The 22,478-nt window shown below is 52.3% G+C and overlaps 1 protein-coding gene across 1 annotated transcript; it reads left to right on the top strand.

Moving 5' to 3' along the window:
- Positions 1-602: 602 nt before the first annotated feature.
- LOC137359791 (probable G-protein coupled receptor 139) lies at positions 603-1,469 on the top strand (the record flags this gene model as incomplete). Its single annotated transcript, XM_068025490.1, has 1 exon — positions 603-1,469. A coding segment is annotated over one exon (867 nt), but the record flags the coding sequence as incomplete, so codon positions are not given.
- Between the last annotated feature and the right edge of the window lie 21,009 nt (positions 1,470-22,478).

Raw genomic sequence — 22,478 nt, 5'->3', positions numbered from 1 at the left:
CAGTCTGATGTCTAATTTCTCTGTTTATTTCTGACACTCACACACATACACAGATCTGGTAACATTGCTGCAGTCTGATGTCTAATTTCTCTGTTTATTTCTGACACTCACACACATACACAGATCTGGTAACTTTGCTCCAGTCTGATGCCTAATTTCTCTGTTTATTTCTGACACTCACACACATACACAGATCTGGTAACATTGCTGCCGTCTGATGTCTAATTTCTCTGTTTATTTCTGACACTCACACACATACACAGATCTGGTAACATTGCTGCCGTCTGATGTCTAATTTCTCTGTTTATTTCTGACACTCACACACATACATTGATCTGTTAACTTTGCTCCAGTCTGATGTCTAATTTCTCTGTTTATTTCTGACACTCACACACATACACTGATCTGGTAACTTTGCTCCAGTCTGATGCCTAATTTCTCTGTTTATTTCTGACACTCACACACATACACTGATCTGGTAACTTTGCTCCAGTCTGATGTCTAATTTCTCTGTTTATTTCTGACACTCACACACATACACAGATCTGGTAACATTGCTCCAGTCTGATGTCTAATTTCTCTGTTTATTTCCCTTCCTCACAGTTAACTTGCTGACGATTGGGATCCTGTCTCGGGGAAAGTGCGGTCTCTCCAAATGTGTCACTCGGTACCTGGTGGCCATGTCAGCGGCGGATCTACTGGTCATTATCCTGGACCTGATATTCAGACACATTCCCATTGTTTATTATGAACAGTTTCAGTTCCTGTGGTACATCCCCGTGTGTAATATCCACGCCGTCCTGCTTTACACAGTCACAGACTGTTCTGTCTGGTTCACCGTCACTTTCACCTTTGATCGATTTGTGGCCATTTGTTGTCAGAATCTGAAAAGTAAATATTGCAGTGAGAAAACATGTGCTGTGGTTGTGGGAACGGTGAGTGTGCTGAGCTGTTTAAAGAACATCTTCTGGTATTTTATGTTCACGGGTTGGTATTTGCTGGGGAACACCCCCTGGTTTTGTTTGGTAACAGAGGATGTTCAGGATTCTCGTGTCTGGGGAACAATCGAGTTCCTCCACAACATTCTAACCCCGGTCATCCCATTTGTGCTGATTCTGCTGCTCAACGCTCTCACCGTCAGACACATTTTAGTGAGCAGCAGAGGACGCAGGAGACTCCGGGCTCACAGCAGTGGGGAGAGTCACAGAGACCCCGAGATGGAGAGTCGAAGGAAATCTATCATTTTACTGTTAGTTATCTCTGGTAATTTCATGCTGTTGTGGGCCCTGTTAATGGTGTATTCTATATGGTACCGGATGACCTGGATGGGTTATCGGTCTGTTTATCTCCCTCAGTTTCTGATGGAATTGTCCTTCATGCTCCAGCTCCTGAGCTGCTCCACAAACACTGTGATTTACGCCGTGACCCAGACTCAGTTCAGAGAGCAGGTGAAGAATGTGCTAAAATATCCCTTTAATACAATTGTTAAATTAATTCAATAATCAGAGGAGGGGGAGGGGCCTGTCACCATGGAGACAGAGCGGGGGAGGGGCCTCTCACCATGGAGACAGAGCGGGGGAGGGGCCTGTCACCATGGAGACAGAGCGGGGGAGGGGACTGTCACCATGGAGACAGAGCGGGGGAGGGGACTGTCACCATGGAGACAGAGCGGGGGAGGGGCCTCTCACCATGGAGACAGAGCGGGGGAGGGGACTGTCACCATGGAGACAGAGCGGGGGAGGGGACTGTCACCATGGAGACAGAGCGGGGGAGGGGCCTCTCACCATGGAGACAGAGCGGGGGAGGAGACTGTCACCATGGAGACAGAGCGGGGGAGGGGCCTCTCACCATGGAGACAGAGCGGGGGAGGAGACTGTCACCATGGAGACAGAGCGGGGGAGGGGCCTCTCACCATGGAGACAGAGCGGGGGAGGAGACTGTCACCATGGAGACAGAGCGGGGGAGGGGCCTGTCACCATGGAGACAGAGCGGGGGAGGGGACTGTCACCATGGAGACAGAGCGGGGGAGGGACCTCTCACCATGGATACAGAGCGGGGGAGGGGACTGTCACCATGGAGACAGAGCGGGGGAGGGGCCTGTCACCATGGAGACAGAGCGGGGGAGGGGACTGTCACCATGGAGACAGAGTGGGGGAGGGGCCTCTCACCATGGAGACAGAGCGGGGGAGGGGACTGTCACCATGGAGACAGAGCGGGGGAGGGGACTGTCACCATGGAGACAGAGCGGGGGAGGGGCCTGTCACCATGGAGACAGAGCGGGGGAGGGGACTGTCACCATGGAGACAGAGCGGGGGAGGGGACTGTCACCATGGAGACAGAGCGGGGGAGGGGCCTCTCACCATGGAGACAGAGCGGGGGAGGAGCCTGTCACCATGGAGACAGAGTGGGGGAGGGGACTGTCACCATGGAGACAGAGCGGGGAGGAGACTGTCACCATGGAGACAGAGCGGGGGAGGGGCCTCTCACCATGGAGACAGAGCGGGGGAGGAGCCTCTCACCATGGAGACAGAGCGGGGAAGGGGACAGTCACCATGGAGACAGAGCGGGGGAGGGGCCTCTCACCATGGAGACAGAGCGGGGGAGGGGACAGTCACCATGGAGACAGAGCGGGGGGAGGGGACTGTCACCATGGAGACAGAGCGGGGGAGGGGCCTCTCACCATGGAGACAGAGCGGGGGAGGGGCCTCTCACCATGGAGACAGAGCGGGGGAGGGGACTGTCACCATGGAGACAGAGCGGGGGAGGGGACTGTCACCATGGAGACAGAGCGGGGGAGGGGACAGTCACCATGGAGACAGAGCGGGGGAGGGGACTGTCACCATGGAGACAGAGCGGGGGAGGGGACTGTCACCTTGGAAACAGAGCGGGGGAGGGGCCTCTCACCATGGAGACAGAGCGGGGGAGGAGACTGTCACCATGGAGACAGAGCGGGGGAGCAGACTGTCACCATGGAGACAGAGCGGGGGAGGGGCCTCTCACCATGGAGACAGAGCGGGGGAGGAGCCTCTCACCATGGAGACAGAGCGGGGGAGGGGACTGTCACCATGGAGACAGAGCGGGGGAGGGGACTGTCACCATGGAGACAGAGCGGGGGAGGGGCCACTCACCATGGAGACAGAGCGGGGGAGGAGACTGTCACCATGGAGACAGAGCGGGGGAGGGGCCTCTCACCATGGAGACAGAGCGGGGGAGGGGACTGTCACCATGGAGACAGAGCGGGGGAGGAGACTGTCACCATGGAGACAGAGCGGGGGATGGGCCTGTCACCATGGAGACAGAGCGGGGGAGGGGACTGTCACCATGGAGACAGAGCGGGGGAGGGACCTCTCACCATGGATACAGAGCGGGGGAGGGGACTGTCACCATGGAGACAGAGCGGGGGAGGGGCCTGTCACCATGGAAACAGAGCGGGGGAGGGGACTGTCACCATGGAGACAGAGCGGGGGAGGGGACTGTCACCATGAAGACAGAGCGGGGGAGGGGACTGTCACCATGGAGACAGAGCGGGGAAGGGGACTGTCACCATGGAGACAGAGCGGGGGAGGGGCCTGTCACCATGGAGACAGAGCGGGGGAGGGGACTGTCACCATGGAGACAGAGCGGGGGAGGGGACTGTCACCATGGAGACAGAGCGGGGGAGGGGCCTCTCACCATGGAGACAGAGCGGGGGAGGGGCCTCTCACCATGGAGACAGAGCGGGGGAGGGGACAGTCACCATGGAGACAGAGCGGGGGAGGGGCCTCTCACCATGGAGACAGAGCGGGGGAGGGGACAGTCACCATGGAGACAGAGCGGGGGGAGGGGACTGTCACCATGGAGACAGAGCGGGGGAGGGGCCTCTCACCATGGAGACAGAGCGGGGGAGGGGCCTCTCACCATGGAGACAGAGCGGGGGAGGGGCCTCTCACCATGGAGACAGAGCGGGGGAGGGGCCTGTCACCATGGAGACAGAGCGGGGGAGGGGACTGTCACCATGGAGACAGAGCGGGGGAGGAGCCTGTCACCATGGAAACAGAGCGGGGGAGGGGCCTGTCACCATGGAGACAGAACGGGGGAGGGGCCTGTCACCATGGAGACAGAGCGGGGGAGGGGACTGTCACCATGGAGACAGAGCGAGGGAGGGGACTGTCACCATGGAGACAGAGCGGGGGAGGGGCCTGTCACCATGGAGACAGAGCGGGGGAGGGGCCTCTCACCATGGAGACAGAGCGGGGGAGGGGACTGTCACCATGGAGACAGTGTGGGGGAGGGGCCTGTCACCATGGAGACAGAGTGGGGGAGGGGCCTCTCACCATGGAGACAGAGCGGGGGAGGGGACTGTCACCATGGAGACAGAGCGGGGGAGGGGCCTCTCACCATGGAGACAGAGCGGGGGAGGGGCCTCTCACCATGGAGACAGAGCGGGGGAGGGGACTGTCACCATGGAGACAGAGCGGGGGAGGGGTCTGTCACCATGGAGACAGAGCGGGGGAGGGGCCTCTCACCATGGAGACAGAGCGGGGGAGGGGACTGTCACCATGGAGACAGAGCGGGGGAGGGGACTGTCACCATGGAGACAGAGCGGGGGAGGGGGGTGTCACCATGGAGACAGAGCGGGGGAGGAGACTGTCACCATGGAGACAGAGCGGGGGAGGGGCCTCTCACCATGGAGACAGAGCGGGGGAGGGGACTGTCACCATGGAGACAGAGCGGGGGAGGGGCCTCTCACCATGGAGACAGAGCGGGGGAGGGGACTGTCACCATGGAGACAGAGCGGGGGAGGGGACTGTCACCATGGAGACAGAGCGGGGGAGGGGCCTCTCACCATGGAGACAGAGCGGGGGAGGGGCCTCTCACCATGGAGACAGAGCGGGGGAGGGGCCTGTCACCATGGAGACAGAGCGGGGGAGGGGCCTCTCACCATGGAGACAGAGCGGGGGAGGAGACTGTCACCATGGAGACAGAGCGGGGGAGGGGCCTCTCACCATGGAGACAGAGCGGGGGAGGGGACTGTCACCATGGAGACAGAGCGGGGGAGGGGCCTCTCACCATGGAGACAGAGCGGGGGAGGGGCCTGTCACCATGGAGACAGAGCGGGGGAGGGGCCTGTCACCATGGAGACAGAGCGGGGGAGGGGCCTCTCACCATGGAGACAGAGCGGGGGAGGGGCCTCTCACCATGGAGACAGAGCGGGGGAGGGGACTGTCACCATGGAGACAGAGCGGGGGAGGGGCCTGTCACCATGGAGACAGAGCGGGGAGGGGACTGTCACCATGGAGACAGAGCGGGGGAGGGGCCTCTCACCATGGAGACAGAGCGGGGGAGGGGACTGTCACCATGGAGACAGAGCGGGGGAGGGGCCTGTCACCATGGAGACAGAGCGGGGGAGGGGACTGTCACCATGGAGACAGAGCGGGGGAGGGGACTGACACCATGGAGACAGAGCGGGGGAGGGGACTGTCACCATGGAGACAGAGCGGGGGAGGGGCCTCTCACCATGGAGACAGAGCGGGGGAGGGGACTGTCACCATGGAGACAGAGCGGGGGAGGAGCCTCTCACCATGGAGACAGAGCGGGGGAGGGGCCTCTCACCATGGAGACAGAGCGGGGGAGGGGACTGTCACCATGGAGACAGAGCGGGGGAGGGGCCTCTCACCATGGAGACAGAGCGGGGGAGGGGCCTGTCACCATGGATACAGAACGGGGGAGGGGCCTGTCACCATGGAGACAGAGCGGGGGAGGGGCCTCTCACCATGGAGACAGAGCGGGGGAGGGGACTGTCACCATGGAGACAGAGCGGGGGAGGGGACTGTCACCATGGAGACAGAGCGGGGGAGGGGACTGTCACCATGGAGACAGAGCGGGGGAGGGGACTGTCACCATGGAGACAGAGCGGGGGAGGGGCCTCTCACCATGGAGACAGAGCGGGGGAGGGGACTGTCACCATGGAGACAGAGCGGGGGAGGAGCCTCTCACCATGGAGACAGATCGGGGGAGGGGCCTCTCACCATGGAGACAGAGCGGGGGAGGGGACTTTCACCATGGAGACAGAGCGGGGGAGGGGACTGTCACCATGGAGACAGAGCGGGGGAGGGGACTGTCACCATGGAGACAGAGCGGGGGAGGGGACTCTCACCATGGAGACAGAGCGGGGGAGGGGACTGTCACCATGGAGACAGAGCGGGGGAGGGGCCTGTCACCATGGAGACAGAGCGGGGGAGGAGCCTGTCACCATGGAGACAGAGCGGGGGAGGGGCCTCTCACCATGGAGACAGAGCGGGGGAGGGGCCTGTCACCATGGAGACAGAGCGGGGGAGGGGCCTCTCACCATGGAGACAGAGCGGGGGAGGGGCCTCTCACCATGGAGACAGAGCGGGGGAGGAGCCTCTCACCATGGAGACAGAGCGGGGGAGGGGCCTCTCACCATGGAGACAGAGCGGGGGAGGGGCCTCTCACCATGGAGACAGAGCGGGGGAGGGGCCTCTCACCATGTAGACAGAGCGGGGGAGGGGCCTCTCACCATGGAGACAGAGCGGGGGAGGAGACTGTCACCATGGAGACAGAGCGGGGGAGGGGCCTGTTTCCAAGGTGACGGCGAGTGGGGGCGTGGTCTGTTACCAAAGTGACGGCGAGTGGGGGCGGGGTCTGTTTCCACGGTGACGGCGAGTGGGGGCGGGGTCTGTTTCCAGAGTGACGGGAATGTGGGCGGGTCTGTTTCCAGGGTGACGGGAGTGGGGGCGGGGTCTGTTACCAAGGTGACGGCTAGTGGGGGCGGGGTCTGTTACCAAGGTGACCGGAGTGGGGGCGGGGTCTGTTTCCAAGGTGACGGGAGTGGGGGCGGGGTCTGTTACCAAAGTGACGGCGAGTGGGGGCGGGGTCTGTTTCCAAGGTGACGGGAGTGGGGGCGGGGTCTGTTACCAAAGTGACGGCGAGTGGGGGTGGGGTCTGTTTCCAAGGTGACGGCGAGTGGGGGGCGGGGTCTGTTTCCAGAGTGACGGGAATGTGGGCGGGGTCTGTTTCCAGGGTGACGGGAGTGGGGGCGGGGTCTGTTACCAAGGTGACGGCGAGTGGGGGCGGGGTCTGTTTCCAAGGTGTTACGGGAGTGGGGGCGGGGTCTGTTTCCAAGGTGACGGTGAGTGGGGGCGGGGTCTGTTTCCAGAGTGACGGCGAATGGGGGCGTGGTCTGTTACCAAAGTGACGGCGAGTGGGGGCGGGGTCTGTTTCCAAGGTGACGGGAGTGGGGGCGGGGTCTGTTTCCAAGGTGACGGCGAGTGGGGGCGGGGTCTGTTTCCAGAGTGACGGGAATGTGGGTGGGGTCTGTTTCCAGGGTGACGGGAGTGGGGGCGGGGTCTGTTACCAAGGTGACGGGAGTGGGGGCGGGGTCTGTTACCAAGGTGACGTGAGTGGGGGCGTGGTCTGTTACCTAGGTGACGGGAGTGGGGGCGGGGTCTGTTACCAGGGTGACGGAGTGGGGGCGGGGTCTGTTACCAAGGTGACGGGAGTGGGGGCGGGGTCTGTTACCAAGGTGACGGGAGTGGGGGCGGGGTCTGTTTCCAGGGTGACGGGAGTGGGGGCGGGGTCTGTTTCCAGGGTGACGGGAGTGGGGGCGGTGTCTGTTTCCAGGGTGACGGGAGTGGGGGCGGGGTCTGTTTCCAGGGTGACGGGAGTGGGGGCGGGGTCTGTTTCCAGAGTGACGGGAGTGGGGGCGGGGTCTGTTTCCAGGGTGACGGGGAGTGGGGGCGGGGTCTGTTTCCAGGGTGATGGGAGTGGGGGCGGGGTCTGTTTCCAGGGTGACGGGGAGTGGGGGTGGGGTCTGTTTCCAGGGTGACGGGGAGTGGGGGCGGGGTCTGTTTCCAGGGAGACGGGAGAGGGGGCGGGGTCTGTTTCCAGGGTGACGGGAGTGGGGGCGGGGTCTGTTTCCAGGGTGACGGGAGTGGGGGCGGGGTCTGTTTCCAGGGTGACGGGAGTGGGGGCGGGGTCTGAATCTTTCTGATTCTTTTATAATCCCTTTCAAACTAAAAGAATCCTGATAATTATTGATAATAATTTATAATAATTTATAAACATTTACTGACCTTTACAACCTTGATAAACTGTTTATAATTCTTCCTCTCACTTTGTAAATCTTTATAATATTTATGATTGTCTGTGATTTATTATCCTTTATGAGATTTTATTCTCATTTATAATCTGTTACATTCACTGCCCTGGACAGAAAACGTTGAAAATGATCCCCGTGGATTACTCTCAATTCAAACAGATCACAGAGCATATCATTTAAAATGGCCGCAGCACATGTCACGTAAAATGGCCGCAGTGAAGGTGACATCAAACAGACCACAGAGCATAACATTTAAAATGGACGCAGTGACGGTGACATCAAACAGACCACAGTGCATATCATTTAAAATGGCCGCAGCACATGTCACGTAAAATGGCTGCAGTCAAGGTGACATCAAACAGACCACAGAGCATAACATTTAAAATGGACGCAGTGACGATGACATCAAACAGACCACAGTGCATATCATTTAAAATGGCCGTACCATATGTCACGTAAAATGGCCGCAGTGAAGGTGACATCAAACAGACCACAGAGCACATCATTTAGAATGGCCGCAGCACATGTCGCTTAAAATGGCCGCGGTGCAGGTGACATCAAACAGACAACAGTGCATATCATCAGATCGAACTGGCCTTTGTTAAAACCAGCTGGAGTGGTACTGAGTCCCACACACACACCAGGAAACAGCCAATTCAATCCAGACCTCTATTAATGCCAGCTGGAGTGGTACTGAGCCCCACTCACACACCAGATAAGAGCCAATTGAATTTGAGCCTATATTAATACCAGCTGGAGTGGTACTGAGGCTCATTCACATACCGGGAAAGAACCAATTCAATCCAGGCCCCTATTAATACCAGCTGGAGTAAAATTAACTCCCATTTACACACCAGGAAAGAGCCAATTGAAACCGAGCCTATATTAACACCAGCTGGAGTGGTACTGAGTCCCACTGACACACCAGGAAAGAGCCAATTGAAACCGAGCCTATATTAACACCAGCTGGAGTGGTACTGAGTCCCACTGACACACCAGGAAAGAGCCAATTCAATGCAAACCTTTATTAATACCAGCTGGAGTGGTACTGAGCCCCACTCACACACCAGGAAAAAGCTAATTAAAGCCAGACCGCCATTGATACCAGCTGGAGTGGGACTGAGACCCACTCACACACCAGGAAAGAGATAGTTCATTCCAGGCTTCCATTAATACTAGCTGGAGTGGCACTGAGTCCCACTAACACCCCAGAAAGAGCCAATTCAATCCAGGTCTCTATTAATACCAGCTGGAGTGGAATTAACTCCCACTCACACAACAGGAAAGAGCAAATTCAATCCAGACCTCTATTAATACCAGCTGGAGTGGAGTTAACTCCCACTCACACACCAGGAAAAAGCTAATTAAAGCCAGACCGCCATTGATACCAGCTGGAGTGGGACTGAGTCCCACTCACACAGCAGGAAAGGGACAGTTCATTACAGGCCTCTATTAATACCAGCTGGAGTGGCAGTGAGTCCCACTCACACCAGGAGAGAGCCATATCAATCGAGGCTTATATCAATACCAGTAGGAGTGGTATTGAGTCCCACTCACACACCAGTAAAGAGCCAATTCAATCCAGGCCTCTATTTATACCAGCTGGAGTGGTACTGAGAGCCACTCACACCAGGAGAGAGCCATATCAATCGAGGCTTATATCAATACCAGTAGGAGTGGTATTGAGTCCCACTCACACACCAGTAAAGAGCCAATTCAATCCAGGCCTCTATTTATACCAGCTGGAGTGGTACTGAGTCCCACTCAAACACCAGGAAAGAGCCAAATCAATCCAGACCTCTATTAATACCAGCTGGAGTGGTACTGAGACCCACTCACCCACCAGGAAAGAGCCAAATCAATCCAGACCTCTATTAATACCAGCTGGAGTGGTACTGAGACCCACTCACCCACCAGGAAAGAGCCAAATCAATCCAGACCTCTATTAATACCAGCTGGAGTGGTACTGAGTCCCACTCAAACACCAGGAAAGAGCCAAATCAATCCAGACCTCTATTAATACCAGCTGGAGTGGTACTGAGCCCCACCCACACTCCTGGAAAGAGGCAATTCAATCCAGGTATCTATTAATAGCAGCTGGAGTGGTACTGAGTCCCACTCACTCACCAGGAAGGAGCCAATTCAATCCAGACCTCTATTAATAACATTTGGAGTGGGACTGAATCCCACTCACACAGCAGAGAAGAGACAGTTCATTCCAGGACTCTATTAACACCGGGTGTTCTGGCACTGTGTCCCACTCACACACCAGAAAGAGCCAATTCATTCTAGGCCTCTATTAATACCAGCTGGAGTGATACTGATACTCACGGACGCACCAGGAAAGAGACCATTCCATCCAGACCACTAATAATACCAGCAGGATGGTACTGAGCCCCCCTCAGGCACCAGCAAGTGCCAATTCAATCCAAGCCTCTATTAATACCAGCTGGAGTGGTACTGAGTCCCACACACACATCAAGAAAGAGCCAATTCAATCCAGGCCTCTATTCATACCAGCTGGAGTGGTACTGAGTCCCACACACACATCAAGAAAGAGCCAATTCAATCCAGGCCTCTATTCATACCAGCTGGAGTGGTACTGAGTCCCACACACACATCAAGAAAGAGCCAATTCAATCCAGACCTCTATTCATACCAGCTGGAGTGGTACTGAGTCCCACTCACTAACCATGAAAGAGCCAATTCAATCCAGACCTCTATTCATACCAGCTGGAGTGGTACTGAGTCCCACTCACTAACCATGAAAGAGCCAATTCAATCCAGACCACGATTAATAACAGCTGGAGTGGTACTGAGTCCCACACACACATCAAGAAAGAGCCAATTCAATTCAGACCTCTATTAATACCAGCTGGAGTGGTACTGAGTCCCACTCACTAACCATGAAAGAGCCAATTAAATTCAGACCTCAATTAATACCAGCTGGAGAGGTACTGAGTCCCACTCACTAACCATGAAAGAGCCAATTAAATTCAGACCTCAATTAATACCAGCTGGATTGGCACTGAGTCCCACTCACTTACCATGAAAGAGCCAAATCAATCCAGACCTCTATTCATACCAGCTGGAGTGGTACTGAGTCCCACTCACTAACCATGAAAGAGCCAAATCAATCCAGGCCTCTATTCATACCAGCTGGAGTGGTACTGAGTCCAACGCACAGACCAGGAAAGAGTCAAATCAATCCAGACCTCTATTCATACCAGCTGGAGTGGTACTGAGTCCCACTCACTAACCATGAAAGAGCCAATTCAATTCAGGCCTCTATTAATACCAGCTGGAGTGGTACTGAGTCCCACTCACTAACCATGAAAGAGCCAATTCAATCCAGACCTCTATTAATACCAGCTGGAGTGGTACTGAGCCCCACTCACACACCAGGGAAGAGCCATTTCGATCCAGGCCTCTATCTATAGCGACTGGAGTGGGACTGAGAGCCACTCACACACCAGGAAAGAGGCAATTCAATCCAGGTATCTATTAATAGCAGCTGGAGTGGTACTGAGTCCCACTCACACACCAGAAAGAGCCAATTCATTCTAGGCCTCTATTAATACCAGCTGGAGTGATACTGATTCTCACGGACGCACCAGGAAAGAGACCATTCCATCCAGACCACTAATAATACCACCAGGATGGTACTGAGCCCCCCTCAGGCACCAGCAAGAGCCAATTCAATCCAAGCCTCTATTAATACCAGCTGGAGTGGTACTGAGCCCCACACACACACCAAGTAGTGCCAATTCAATCCAGACCTCTTTTAATACCAGCTGGAGTGGTACTGAGTCCCACTCACACACCAGGAAAGAGCCAATTCAATCCAGACCACGATTAATAACAGCTGGAGTGGTACTGAGTCCCACACACACATCAAGAAGTGCCAATTCAATCCAGACCTCTTTTAATACCAGCTGGAGTGGTACAGATCCCCACTCACTCCCCAGCAAAGAGCCAATTCAATCCAGGCCTCTATTAATACCAGCTGGAGTGGTACTGAGTCTCACTCACACACCAGGAAAGAGACAATTCAATTTAGGCCTCTTTTAATACCAGCAGGAGTGGCACTAATCCCCACTCACTCACCAAAAAAGGGCCAATTCAATCCATGTCTCTATTAATAGCAGAAGGAGTGGAACTGAGCCCTGCTCACACACCAGGAAGTGGCTAACTCAATCCAGGCCGCTATTCATACCAGCTGGAGTGGTACTGAGTCCCACTCACACACCAGTTAAGAGCCAATTCAATCCAGACCTCTATAATACCAGCTGGAGTGGTACTGAGTCCCACTCACAAACCAGGAAAGAGCCAATTCAATCCTGACCTCTATTAATACCAGCTGGAGTGGTACTGAGTCCCACTCACACATCAGTTAAGAGCCAATTCAATCCAGGCCTCTATTAATACCAGCTGGAGTGGTACTGAGTCCCACTCACACACCAGTTAAGAGCCAATTCAATCCAGACCTCTATTAATACCAGCTGGAGTGGTACTGAGTCCCACTCACACACCAGTTAAGAGCCAATTCAATCCCGACCTCTATTAATACCAGCTGGAGTGGTACTGAGCCCCACTCACCCACCAGTTAAGAGCCAATTCAATCCAGGCCTCTATTAATACCAGCTGGAGTGGTTCGGAGTCCCAATCACGCACCAGGAAAGAGCCAATTCAATCCAGACCTCTATAATACCAGCTGGAGTGCGACTGAGCGCCAAGCACACAGCAGGAAAGGGACAGTTCATTCCAGGCCTCTATTAATACCATCTGGAGTGGAATTAACTCCCACTCACACACCAGGAAAGAGCCAATTCAATCCAGACCTCTATAATACCAGCTGGAGTGGTACTGAGTCCCACTCACACACCAGCAAAGAGACAATTCAATTCAGGCCTCTTTTAATACCAGCTGGAGTGGTACTGAGTCCCACTCACACACCAGGAAAGAGACAATTCAATTCAGGCCTCTTTTAATACCAGCAGGAGTGGCACTGAGTCCCACTCATACACCAGGAAAGAGCCAATTCAATTCAGGCCTCTTTTAATACCAGCAGGAGTGGCACTAATCCCCAATCACTCACCAAAAAAGAGCCAATTCAATCCATGTCTCTATTAATACCAGCTGGAGTGGTACTGAGCCCCACTCACACACCAGGAAACAGCCAACTCAATCCAGACCTCTATTAATACCAGCTGGAGTGGAATTAACTCCCACTCACACACCAGGAAATAGCCAATTCAATCCAGACCTCTATTAATACCAGCAGGAATGGTACTGAGCCCCACGCAGACACCAAAAAGATCCAATTCAATCCAGGCTTCTATTAATACCAGCTGGAGTGGTACTGAGTCCCACTCACAAACCAGGAAAGGGCAGTTCATTCCAGGCCTCTATTAATACCAGCTGGAGTGGAATTAACTCCATCACACACACCAGAAACAGCCAATTCAATCCTGACCTCGAGAATACCAGCTGGTGTGCGTCTAAGTCCCACTCACACCCCAGGAAAGAGCCAATTCAATTCAGGCCTCTATTAATACCAGCTGGAGTGGTACTGAGTCCCACTCACAAACCAGGAAAGGGCAGTTCATTCCAGGCCTCTATTAATACCAGCTGGAGTGGAATTAACTCCATCTCACACTCCAGAAAGAGCCAATTCAATCCTGACCTCCATAATAGCAGCTGGTGTGCGTCTGAGTCCCTCTCACACGCCATGAAGGTGTCAGTTCATTCCAGGCCTCTATTAATACCAGCTGGAGTGGTACTGAGTCCCACTCACACAGGCGGAAAGGGACAGGTCATTCCAGGCCTCTATTAATACCAGCTGGAGTGCGACTGAGGATCACTCAGACACCAGGAAAGAGGCCCATTCAATCCAGACCTCTTAATACCAGCTGGAGAGGTACTGAGCCCCACTCACACACCAGGAAAGAGCAAATTGAATCCAGACCACTAATTAATACCAGCTGGAGTGCGACTGAGTCCCACTCACACAGCAGGAAAGTGACAGTTCATTCCAGGCCTCCATTAATAGCAGCTGGAGTTGTACTCAAAGAACAAAGAACAAAGAACAAAGATAATTACAGCACAGGAACAGGCCCTTCGGCCCTCCAAGCCTGCGCCGATCCAGATCCTCTCTCTAAACATGTCGCCTATTTTCTAAGGTTCTGTATCTCTTTTCTTCCTGCCCATTCATGTATCTGTCTAGATACATCTTAAATGACTCCATCGTGCCCGCATCCACCACCTCCGCTGGCAATGCATTCCAGGTGCCCACCATCCTCTGCGTAAAGAACTTTCCACGCATATCCCCCCTAAACTTTTCCCCTTTCACTTTGAACTCGTGTCCTCTAGTAATTGAAACCCCCACTCTGGGAAAAAGCCTCTTGCTATCCACCCTGTCTATACCTCTCATGATTTTGTACACCTCAATCAGGTCCCCCCTCAACCTCCGTCTTTCTAATGAAAATAATCCTAATCTACTCAACCTCTCTTCATAGCTAGCGCCCTCCATACCAGGCAACATCCTGGTGAACCTCCTCTGCACCCTCTCCAAAGCATCCACATCCTTTTGGTAATGTGGCGACCAGAACTGCAAGCAGTATTCCAAATGTGGCCGAACCAAAGTCCTATACAACTGTAACATGACCTGCCAACTCTTGTACTCAATACCCCGTCCGATGAAGGAAAGCATGCCGTATGCCTTCTTGACCACTCTATTTACCTGCGTTGCCACCTTCAGGGAACAATGGACCTGAACACCCAAATCTCTCTGGACATCAATTTTCCCCAGGACTTTTCCATTTACTGTATAATTCACTCTTGAATTGGATCTTCCAAAATGCATCACCTCGCATTTGCCCTGATTGAACTCCATCTGCCATTTCTCTGCCCAACTCTCCAATCTATCTATATTCTGCTGTATTCTCTGACAGTCCCCTTCACTATCTGCTACTCCACCAATCTTAGTGTCGTCTGCAAACTTGCTAATCAGTCCACCTATACTTTCCTCCAAATCATTAATGTATATCACAAACAACAGTGGTCCCAGCACGGATCCCTGTGGAACACCACTGGTCACACGTCTCCATTTTGAGAAACTCCCTTCCACTGCTACTCTCTGTCTCCTGTTGCCCAGCCAGTTCTTTATCCATCTAGCTAGTACACCTTGGACCCCAAGCGCCTTCACTTTCTCCATCAGCCTGCCATGGGGAACCTTATCAAACGCCTTACTGAAGTCCATGTATATGACATCGACAGCCCTTCCCTCATCAATCAACTTTGCCACTTCCTCAAAGAATTCTATTAAGTTGGTAAGACATGACCTTCCCTGCACAAAACCATGTTGCCTATCACTGATGAGCCCATTTTCTTCCAAATGGGAATAGATCCTATCCCTCAGTTTCTTCTCCAGCAGCTTCCCTACCACTGACGTCAGGCTCACCGGTCTATAATTACCTGGATTTTCCCTGCTACCCTTCTTAAACAAGGGGACAACATTAGCAATTCTCCAGTCCTCCGGGACCTCACCCGTGTTTAAGGATGCTGCAAAGATATCTGTTAAGGCCCCAGCTATTTCCTCTCTCGCTTCCCTCAGTAACCTGGGATAGATCCCATCCGGACCTGGGGACTTGTCCACCTTAATGCCTTTTAGAATACCCAACACTTTCTCCCTCCTTATGCCGACTTGACCGAGAGTAATCAAACATCTGTTCCTAACCTCAACATCCGTCATGTCCCTCTCCTCGGTGAATACCGATGCAAAGTACTCGTTTAGAATCTCACCCATTTTCTCTGACTCCACGCATAACATTCCTCCTTTGTCCTTTAGTGGGCCAATCCTTTCTCTAGTTACCCTCTTTCTCCTTATATATGAATAAAAGGCTTTGGGATTTTCTTTAACCCTGTTTGCTAAAGATATTTCATGACCCCTTTTAGCCCTCTTAATTCCTCGTTTCAGATTGGTCCTACATTCCCGATATTCTTTCAAAGCTTCGTCTTTCATCAGCCGCCTAGACCTTATGTATGCTTCCTTTTTCCTCTTAGCTAGTCTCACAATTTCACCTGTCATCCATGGTTCCCTAATCTTGCCATTTCTATCCCTCATTTTCACAGGAACATGTCTCTCCTGCACGCTAATCAACCTCTCTTTAAAAGCCTCCCACATATCACATGTGGATTTACCTTCAAACAGCTGCTCCCAATCTACATTCCCCAGCTCCTGCCGAATTTTGGTGTAGTTGGCCTTCCTCCAATTTAGCACTCTTCCTTTAGGACCACTCTCGTCTTTGTCCATGAGTATTTTAAAGCTTACGGAATTGTGATCACTATTCCCAAAGTAGTCCCCTACTGAAACTTCAACAACCTGGCCGGGCTCATTCCCCAACACCAGGTCCAGTATGGCCCCTTCCCGAGTTGGACTATTTACATACTGCTCTAGAAAACCCTCCTGGATGCTCCTTACAAATTCTGCTCCATCTGGACCTCTAACACTAAGCGAATCCCAGTCAATGTTGGGAAAATTAAAATCTCCTATCACCACCACCCTGTTGCTCCTACATCTTTCCATAATCTGTTTACATATTTGTACCTCTGTCTCACGCTCGCTGTTGGGAGGCCTGTAGTACAGCCCCAACATTGTTACCGCACCCTTCCTATTTCTGAGTTCTGTCCATATTGCCTCACTGCTCGAGTCCTCCATAGTGCCCTCCTTCAGCACAGCTGTGATATCCTCTTTGACCAGTAATGGAACTCCTCCACCCCTTTTACCTCCCTCTCTATCCCGCCTGAAGCATCGATATCCTGGGATATTTAGTTGTGAATCATGCCCTTCCCTCAACCAAGTCTCAGTAATAGCAATAACATCATACTCCCGGGTACTAATCAAAGCCCGAAGTTTATCTGCCTTACCTACTACACTTCTTGCATTAAAACAAATGCACCTCAGACCACCAGTCCCTTTACATTCATCATCTGCTCCCTGCCTGCTCTTCCCCTTAGTCACACTCACACACCAGGAAACAGCCAATTCAATCCAGACCTCTATTCATACCAGCTGGAGTGCGACTGAGTCCCACACACACAGCAGGAAAGGGACAGTTCATTCCAGGCCTCTATTTAACCAGTTGGAGTGGTCCTGAGCCCCACACAATCACACCAGAAAGAGCCAATTCAATCCAGGCCTCTGTTAATACCAGCTGGAATGGTACTGAGCCCCCTCACATACCAGGAAAGAGCAAATTCAATCCAGAACTCCAAGAAAAGCAGCTGGACTGGTACTGAACCCCCTCACACACCCGGAAAGAGCGAATTCAGTCCAGACCTCTTTTAATCCCAGCTGGAGTGGTTCTGAGCCCCACTCACACACCAGGAAAGTGCCAATTCAATCCAGACCTCTATAATACAAGCTGCAGTGCGACTGAGTCCCATTCACACAGCAGGAAAGGGACAGTTCATTCCAGGCTTCTATTAATACCAGCTGGAGTGGTTCTGAGCCCCAGTCACACACCAGGAAACGGCCAATTCAATCCAGACCTCAATTAATACCAGCAGGAATGGTTCTGAGCCCCACGCAGACACCAGAAAGAGCCAATACAATCCAGGCCTCTATTAATACTAGCTGGAGGGGTACTGAGTCCCAGTCACAAACCAGGAAAGGGCAGTTCATTCCAGGCCTCTATTAATACCATTTGGAGTGGTACTGAGACCCACTCACACACCAGAAAGAGGCAATTCAATCTGGGCCTCTATTAATACCAGCTGGAATGGTACTGAGACCCACTCACAAACCAGGAAAGAGCCAATTCAATCTGGGCCTCTATTAATACTAGCTGGAGTGGTACTGAGTCCCACTCACACACCAGAAAGAGGCAATTCAATCTGGGCCTCTATTAATACCAGCTGGAATGGTACTGAGACCCACTCACAAACCAGGAAAGAGCCAATTCAATCTGGGCCTCTATTAATACTAGCTGAAGTGCGACTGAGTCCCACTCACACAGCAGGAAAAGAACAGTTCATTCCAGGCCTCTATTAATACCAGTTGGAGTGGTACAGATCCCCACTCACACACCAGGAAAGAGCCAATTCAATCCAGGCCTCTATTAATACCAGCTGGAGTGGTACAGATCCCCACTCACACACCAGGAAAGAGCCAATTCAATCCAGACCACTATTCATACCAGCTGGAGTGGTTCTGAGTCCCACTCACACACCAGGAAAGAGCCAATTCAATCCAGGCCTCTATTAATACCAGCTGGAGTGGTACAGATCCCCACTCACACACCAGGAAAGAGCCAATTCAATCCAGACCTCTATTAATACCAGCTGGAGTGGTACTGAGTCCCACTCACACAGCTGAGAAGAGACAGTTCATTCCAGGACTCTATTAACCCCGGGTGATCTGGCACTGTGTCCCACTCACACACCAGGAAAGGGACAGTTCATTCCAAACATCTATAAATATCAGCTGGAATGGTACTGTGTCCCACTCACACAACAGAAGGAGCCAATTCATTCCAGGCCTCTATTAATACCAGCTGGAATGGTACTGATTCTCACGGACACACCAGGAAAGAGACAATTCCATCCAGACCTCTATTAATACCAGCAGGATGGTACTGAGCCCCCCTCAGGAACCAGCAGCAACCAATTCAATCCAGGCCGCTATTAATACCAGCTGGAGTGGTACTGAGTCCCACTCACACACCAAAAAGAGCCAATTCAATCCAGACCTCTTTTATACCAGCTGGAGTGGTTCTGAGTCCCACTCACACACCAAAAAGAGCCAATTCAATCCAGACCTCTATTAATACCAGCTGGAGTGGTACTGAGTCCCACTCACACACCAAAAAGAGCCAATTCAATCCAGACCTCTTTTCATACCAGCTGGAGTGGTTCTGAGCCCCAATCACACACCAGGAAAGAGACAATTCAATGCAGGCCTCTATTAGTAACATTTGGAGTGGGACTGAATCCCACTCACACAGCAGAGAAGAGACAGTTCATTCCAGGACTCTATTAACTCCGGGTGATCTGGCACTGTGTCCCACTCACACACCAGAAAGAGCCAATTCAATCCAGACCTCTTTTCATACCAGCTGGAGTGGTTCTGAGCCCCAATCACACACCAGGAAAGAGACAATTCAATGCAGGCCTCTATTAGTAACATTTGGAGTGGGACTGAATCCCACTCACACAGCAGAGAAGAGACAGTTCATTCCAGGACTCTATTAACTCCGGGTGATCTGGCACTGTGTCCCACTCACACACCAGAAAGAGCCAATTCAATCCAGACCTCTTTTCATACCAGCTGGAGTGGTTCTGAGCCCCAATCACACACCAGGAAAGAGACAATTCAATGCAGGCCTCTATTAATAACATTTGGAGTGGGACTGAATCCCACTCACACAGCAGAGAAGAGACAGTTCATTCCAGGACTCTATTAACTCCGGGTGATCTGGCACTGTGTCCCACTCACACACCAGGAAAGGGACAGTTCATTCCAAACATCAATCAATACCAGCTGGAGTGGTACTGAACCGCCCCACTCACCCACCAGGAAAGAGCCAATTCTACCCAGACCACTATTAATAACAGATGGGGTGGTACTGAACCCCACTCACCCACCAGGAAAGAGCCAATTCTACAAAGACCACTATTAATAACAGATGGGGTGGTACTGAACCCCACTCACCCACCAGGAATGAGCCAATTCTACCCAGACCACTATTAATAACAGATGGGGTGGTACTGAGTCCCACTCATACATCAGGAATGAGCCAATTCAATACAGGCCTCTATTAATAACAGATGGGGTGGTACTGAACCCCACTCACACACCAGGAATGAGCCAATTCTACCCAGACCACTATTAATAACAGATGGGGTGGTACTGAACCCCACTCACCCACCAGGAAAGAGCCAATTCTACCCAGACCACTATTAATAACAGATGGGGTGGTACTGAACCCCACTCACCCACCAGGAATGAGCCAATTCTACCCAGACCACTATTAATAACAGATGGGGTGGTACTGAGTCCCACTCACACACCAGGAATGAGCCAATTCAATACAGGCCTCTATTAATACCGGCTGGAGTGGTACTGAACCCCACTCACACACCAGGAATGAGCCAATTCTACCCAGACCACTATTAATAACAGATGGGGTGGTACTGAGTCCCACTCACACATCAGGAATGAGCCAATTCAATACAGGCCTCTATTAATAACAGATGGGGTGGTACTGAGTCCCACTCACACACCAGGAATGAGCCAATTCTACCCAGACCACTATTAATAACAGATGGGGTGGTACTGAACCCCACTCACACACCAGGAATGAGCCAATTCTACATAGACCACTATTAATAACAGATGGGGTGGTACTGAACCCCACTCACCCACCAGGAAAGAGCCAATTCTACCCAGACCACTATTAATAACAGATGGGGTGGTACTGAACCCCACTCACCCACCAGGAATGAGCCAATTCTACCCAGACCACTATTAATAACAGATGGGGTGGTACTGAGTCCCACTCACACATCAGGAATGAGCCAATTCAATACAGGCCTCTATTAATACCGGCTGGAGTGGTACTGAACCCCACTCACCCACCAGGAATGAGCCAATTCTACCCAGACCACTATTAATAACAGATGGGGTGGTACTGAGTCCCACTCACACATCAGGAATGAGCCAATTCAATACAGGCCTCTATTAATACCGGCTGGAGTGGTACTGAACCCCACTCACCCACCAGGAATGAGCCAATTCTACCCAGACCACTATTAATAACAGATGGGGTGGTACTGAACCCCACTCACCCACCAGGAATGAGCCAATTCTACCCAGACCACTATTAATAACAGATGGGGTGGTACTGAGTCCCACTCACACATCAGGAATGAGCCAATTCAATACAGGCCTCTATTAATACCGGCTGGAGTGGTACTGAACCCCACTCACCCACCAGGAATGAGCCAATTCTACCCAGACCACTATTAATAACAGATGGGGTGGTACTGAGTCCCACTCACACATCAGGAATGAGCCAATTCAATACAGGCCTCTATTAATACCGGCTGGAGTGGTACTGAACCCCACTCACCCACCAGGAATGAGCCAATTCTACCCAGACCACTATTAATAACAGATGGGGTGGTACTGAGTCCCACTCACACATCAGGAATGAGCCAATTCAATACAGGCCTCTATTAATACCGGCTGGAGTGGTACTGAACCCCACTCACCCACCAGAAATGAGCCAATTCTACCCAGACCACTAATCGAATTTAGAATTAGAACATTACAGCGCAGTACAGGCCCTTCGGCCCTCGATGTTGCGCCGACCTGTGAAACCATCTGACCTACACTATTCCATTTTCATCCATATGTCTATCCAATGACCACTCAAATGCCCTTAAAGTTGGCGAGTCTACTACTGTTGCAGGCAGGGCTTTCCACGCCCCTACTACTCTCTGAGTAAAGAAACTACCTCTCACATCTGTCCTATATCTATCACCCCTCAACTTAAAGCTATGTCCCCTCGTGTTTGCCATCACCATCCGAGGAAAAAGACTCTCACTATCCAACCTATCTAACCCTCTGATTATCTTATATGTCTCTATTAAGTCACCTCTCCTCCTCCTTCTCTCCAACGAAAACAACCTCAAGTCCCTCAGCCTTTCCTCGTAAGACCTTCCCTCCATACCAGGCAACATCCTAGTAAATCTCCTCTGCACCCTTTCCAAAGCTTCCACTTCCTTCCTATAATGCGGTGACCAGAACTGCACACAATACTCCAGGTGCGGTCTCACCAGAGTTTTGTCCAGCTGCAGCATGACCTCGTGGCTCCGAAACTCGATCCCCCTACTAATAAAAGCTAACACACCATATGCCTTCTCAACAGCCCTATTAACCTGGTTAGCAACCTTCAGGAATTTATGCACATGGACACCAAGATCTCTCTGTTCATCTACACTCCCAAGAATCTTCCCATTAGCCCAGTACTCTGCATTCCTGTTACTCCTTCCAAAGTGAATCACCTCGCACTTTTCCGCATTAAACTCCATTTGCCATCTCTCAGCCCAGCTCTGCAGCCTATCTATGTCCCTCTGTAACCTACAACATCCTTCGGCACTATCCACAACTCCACCGACCTTAGTGTCATCTGCAAATTTACTAACCCACCCTTCTACACCCTCATCCAGGTCATTTATAAAAATGACAAACTCCAGTGGCCCCAAAACAGATCCTTGCGGTACACCACTAGTAACTAAACTCCAGGATGAACATTTGCCATCAACCACCACCCTCTGTCTTCTTTCAGCTAGCCAATTTCTGATCCAAAGC

This window comes from Heterodontus francisci, unplaced genomic scaffold, assembly GCF_036365525.1.
Source record: "Heterodontus francisci isolate sHetFra1 unplaced genomic scaffold, sHetFra1.hap1 HAP1_SCAFFOLD_360, whole genome shotgun sequence".
Taxonomy (NCBI): Eukaryota; Metazoa; Chordata; class Chondrichthyes; order Heterodontiformes; family Heterodontidae; genus Heterodontus; species Heterodontus francisci.
Note: the sequence above shows the minus strand (reverse complement) of the source record. Positions and strands in the feature narration are given on the sequence as shown.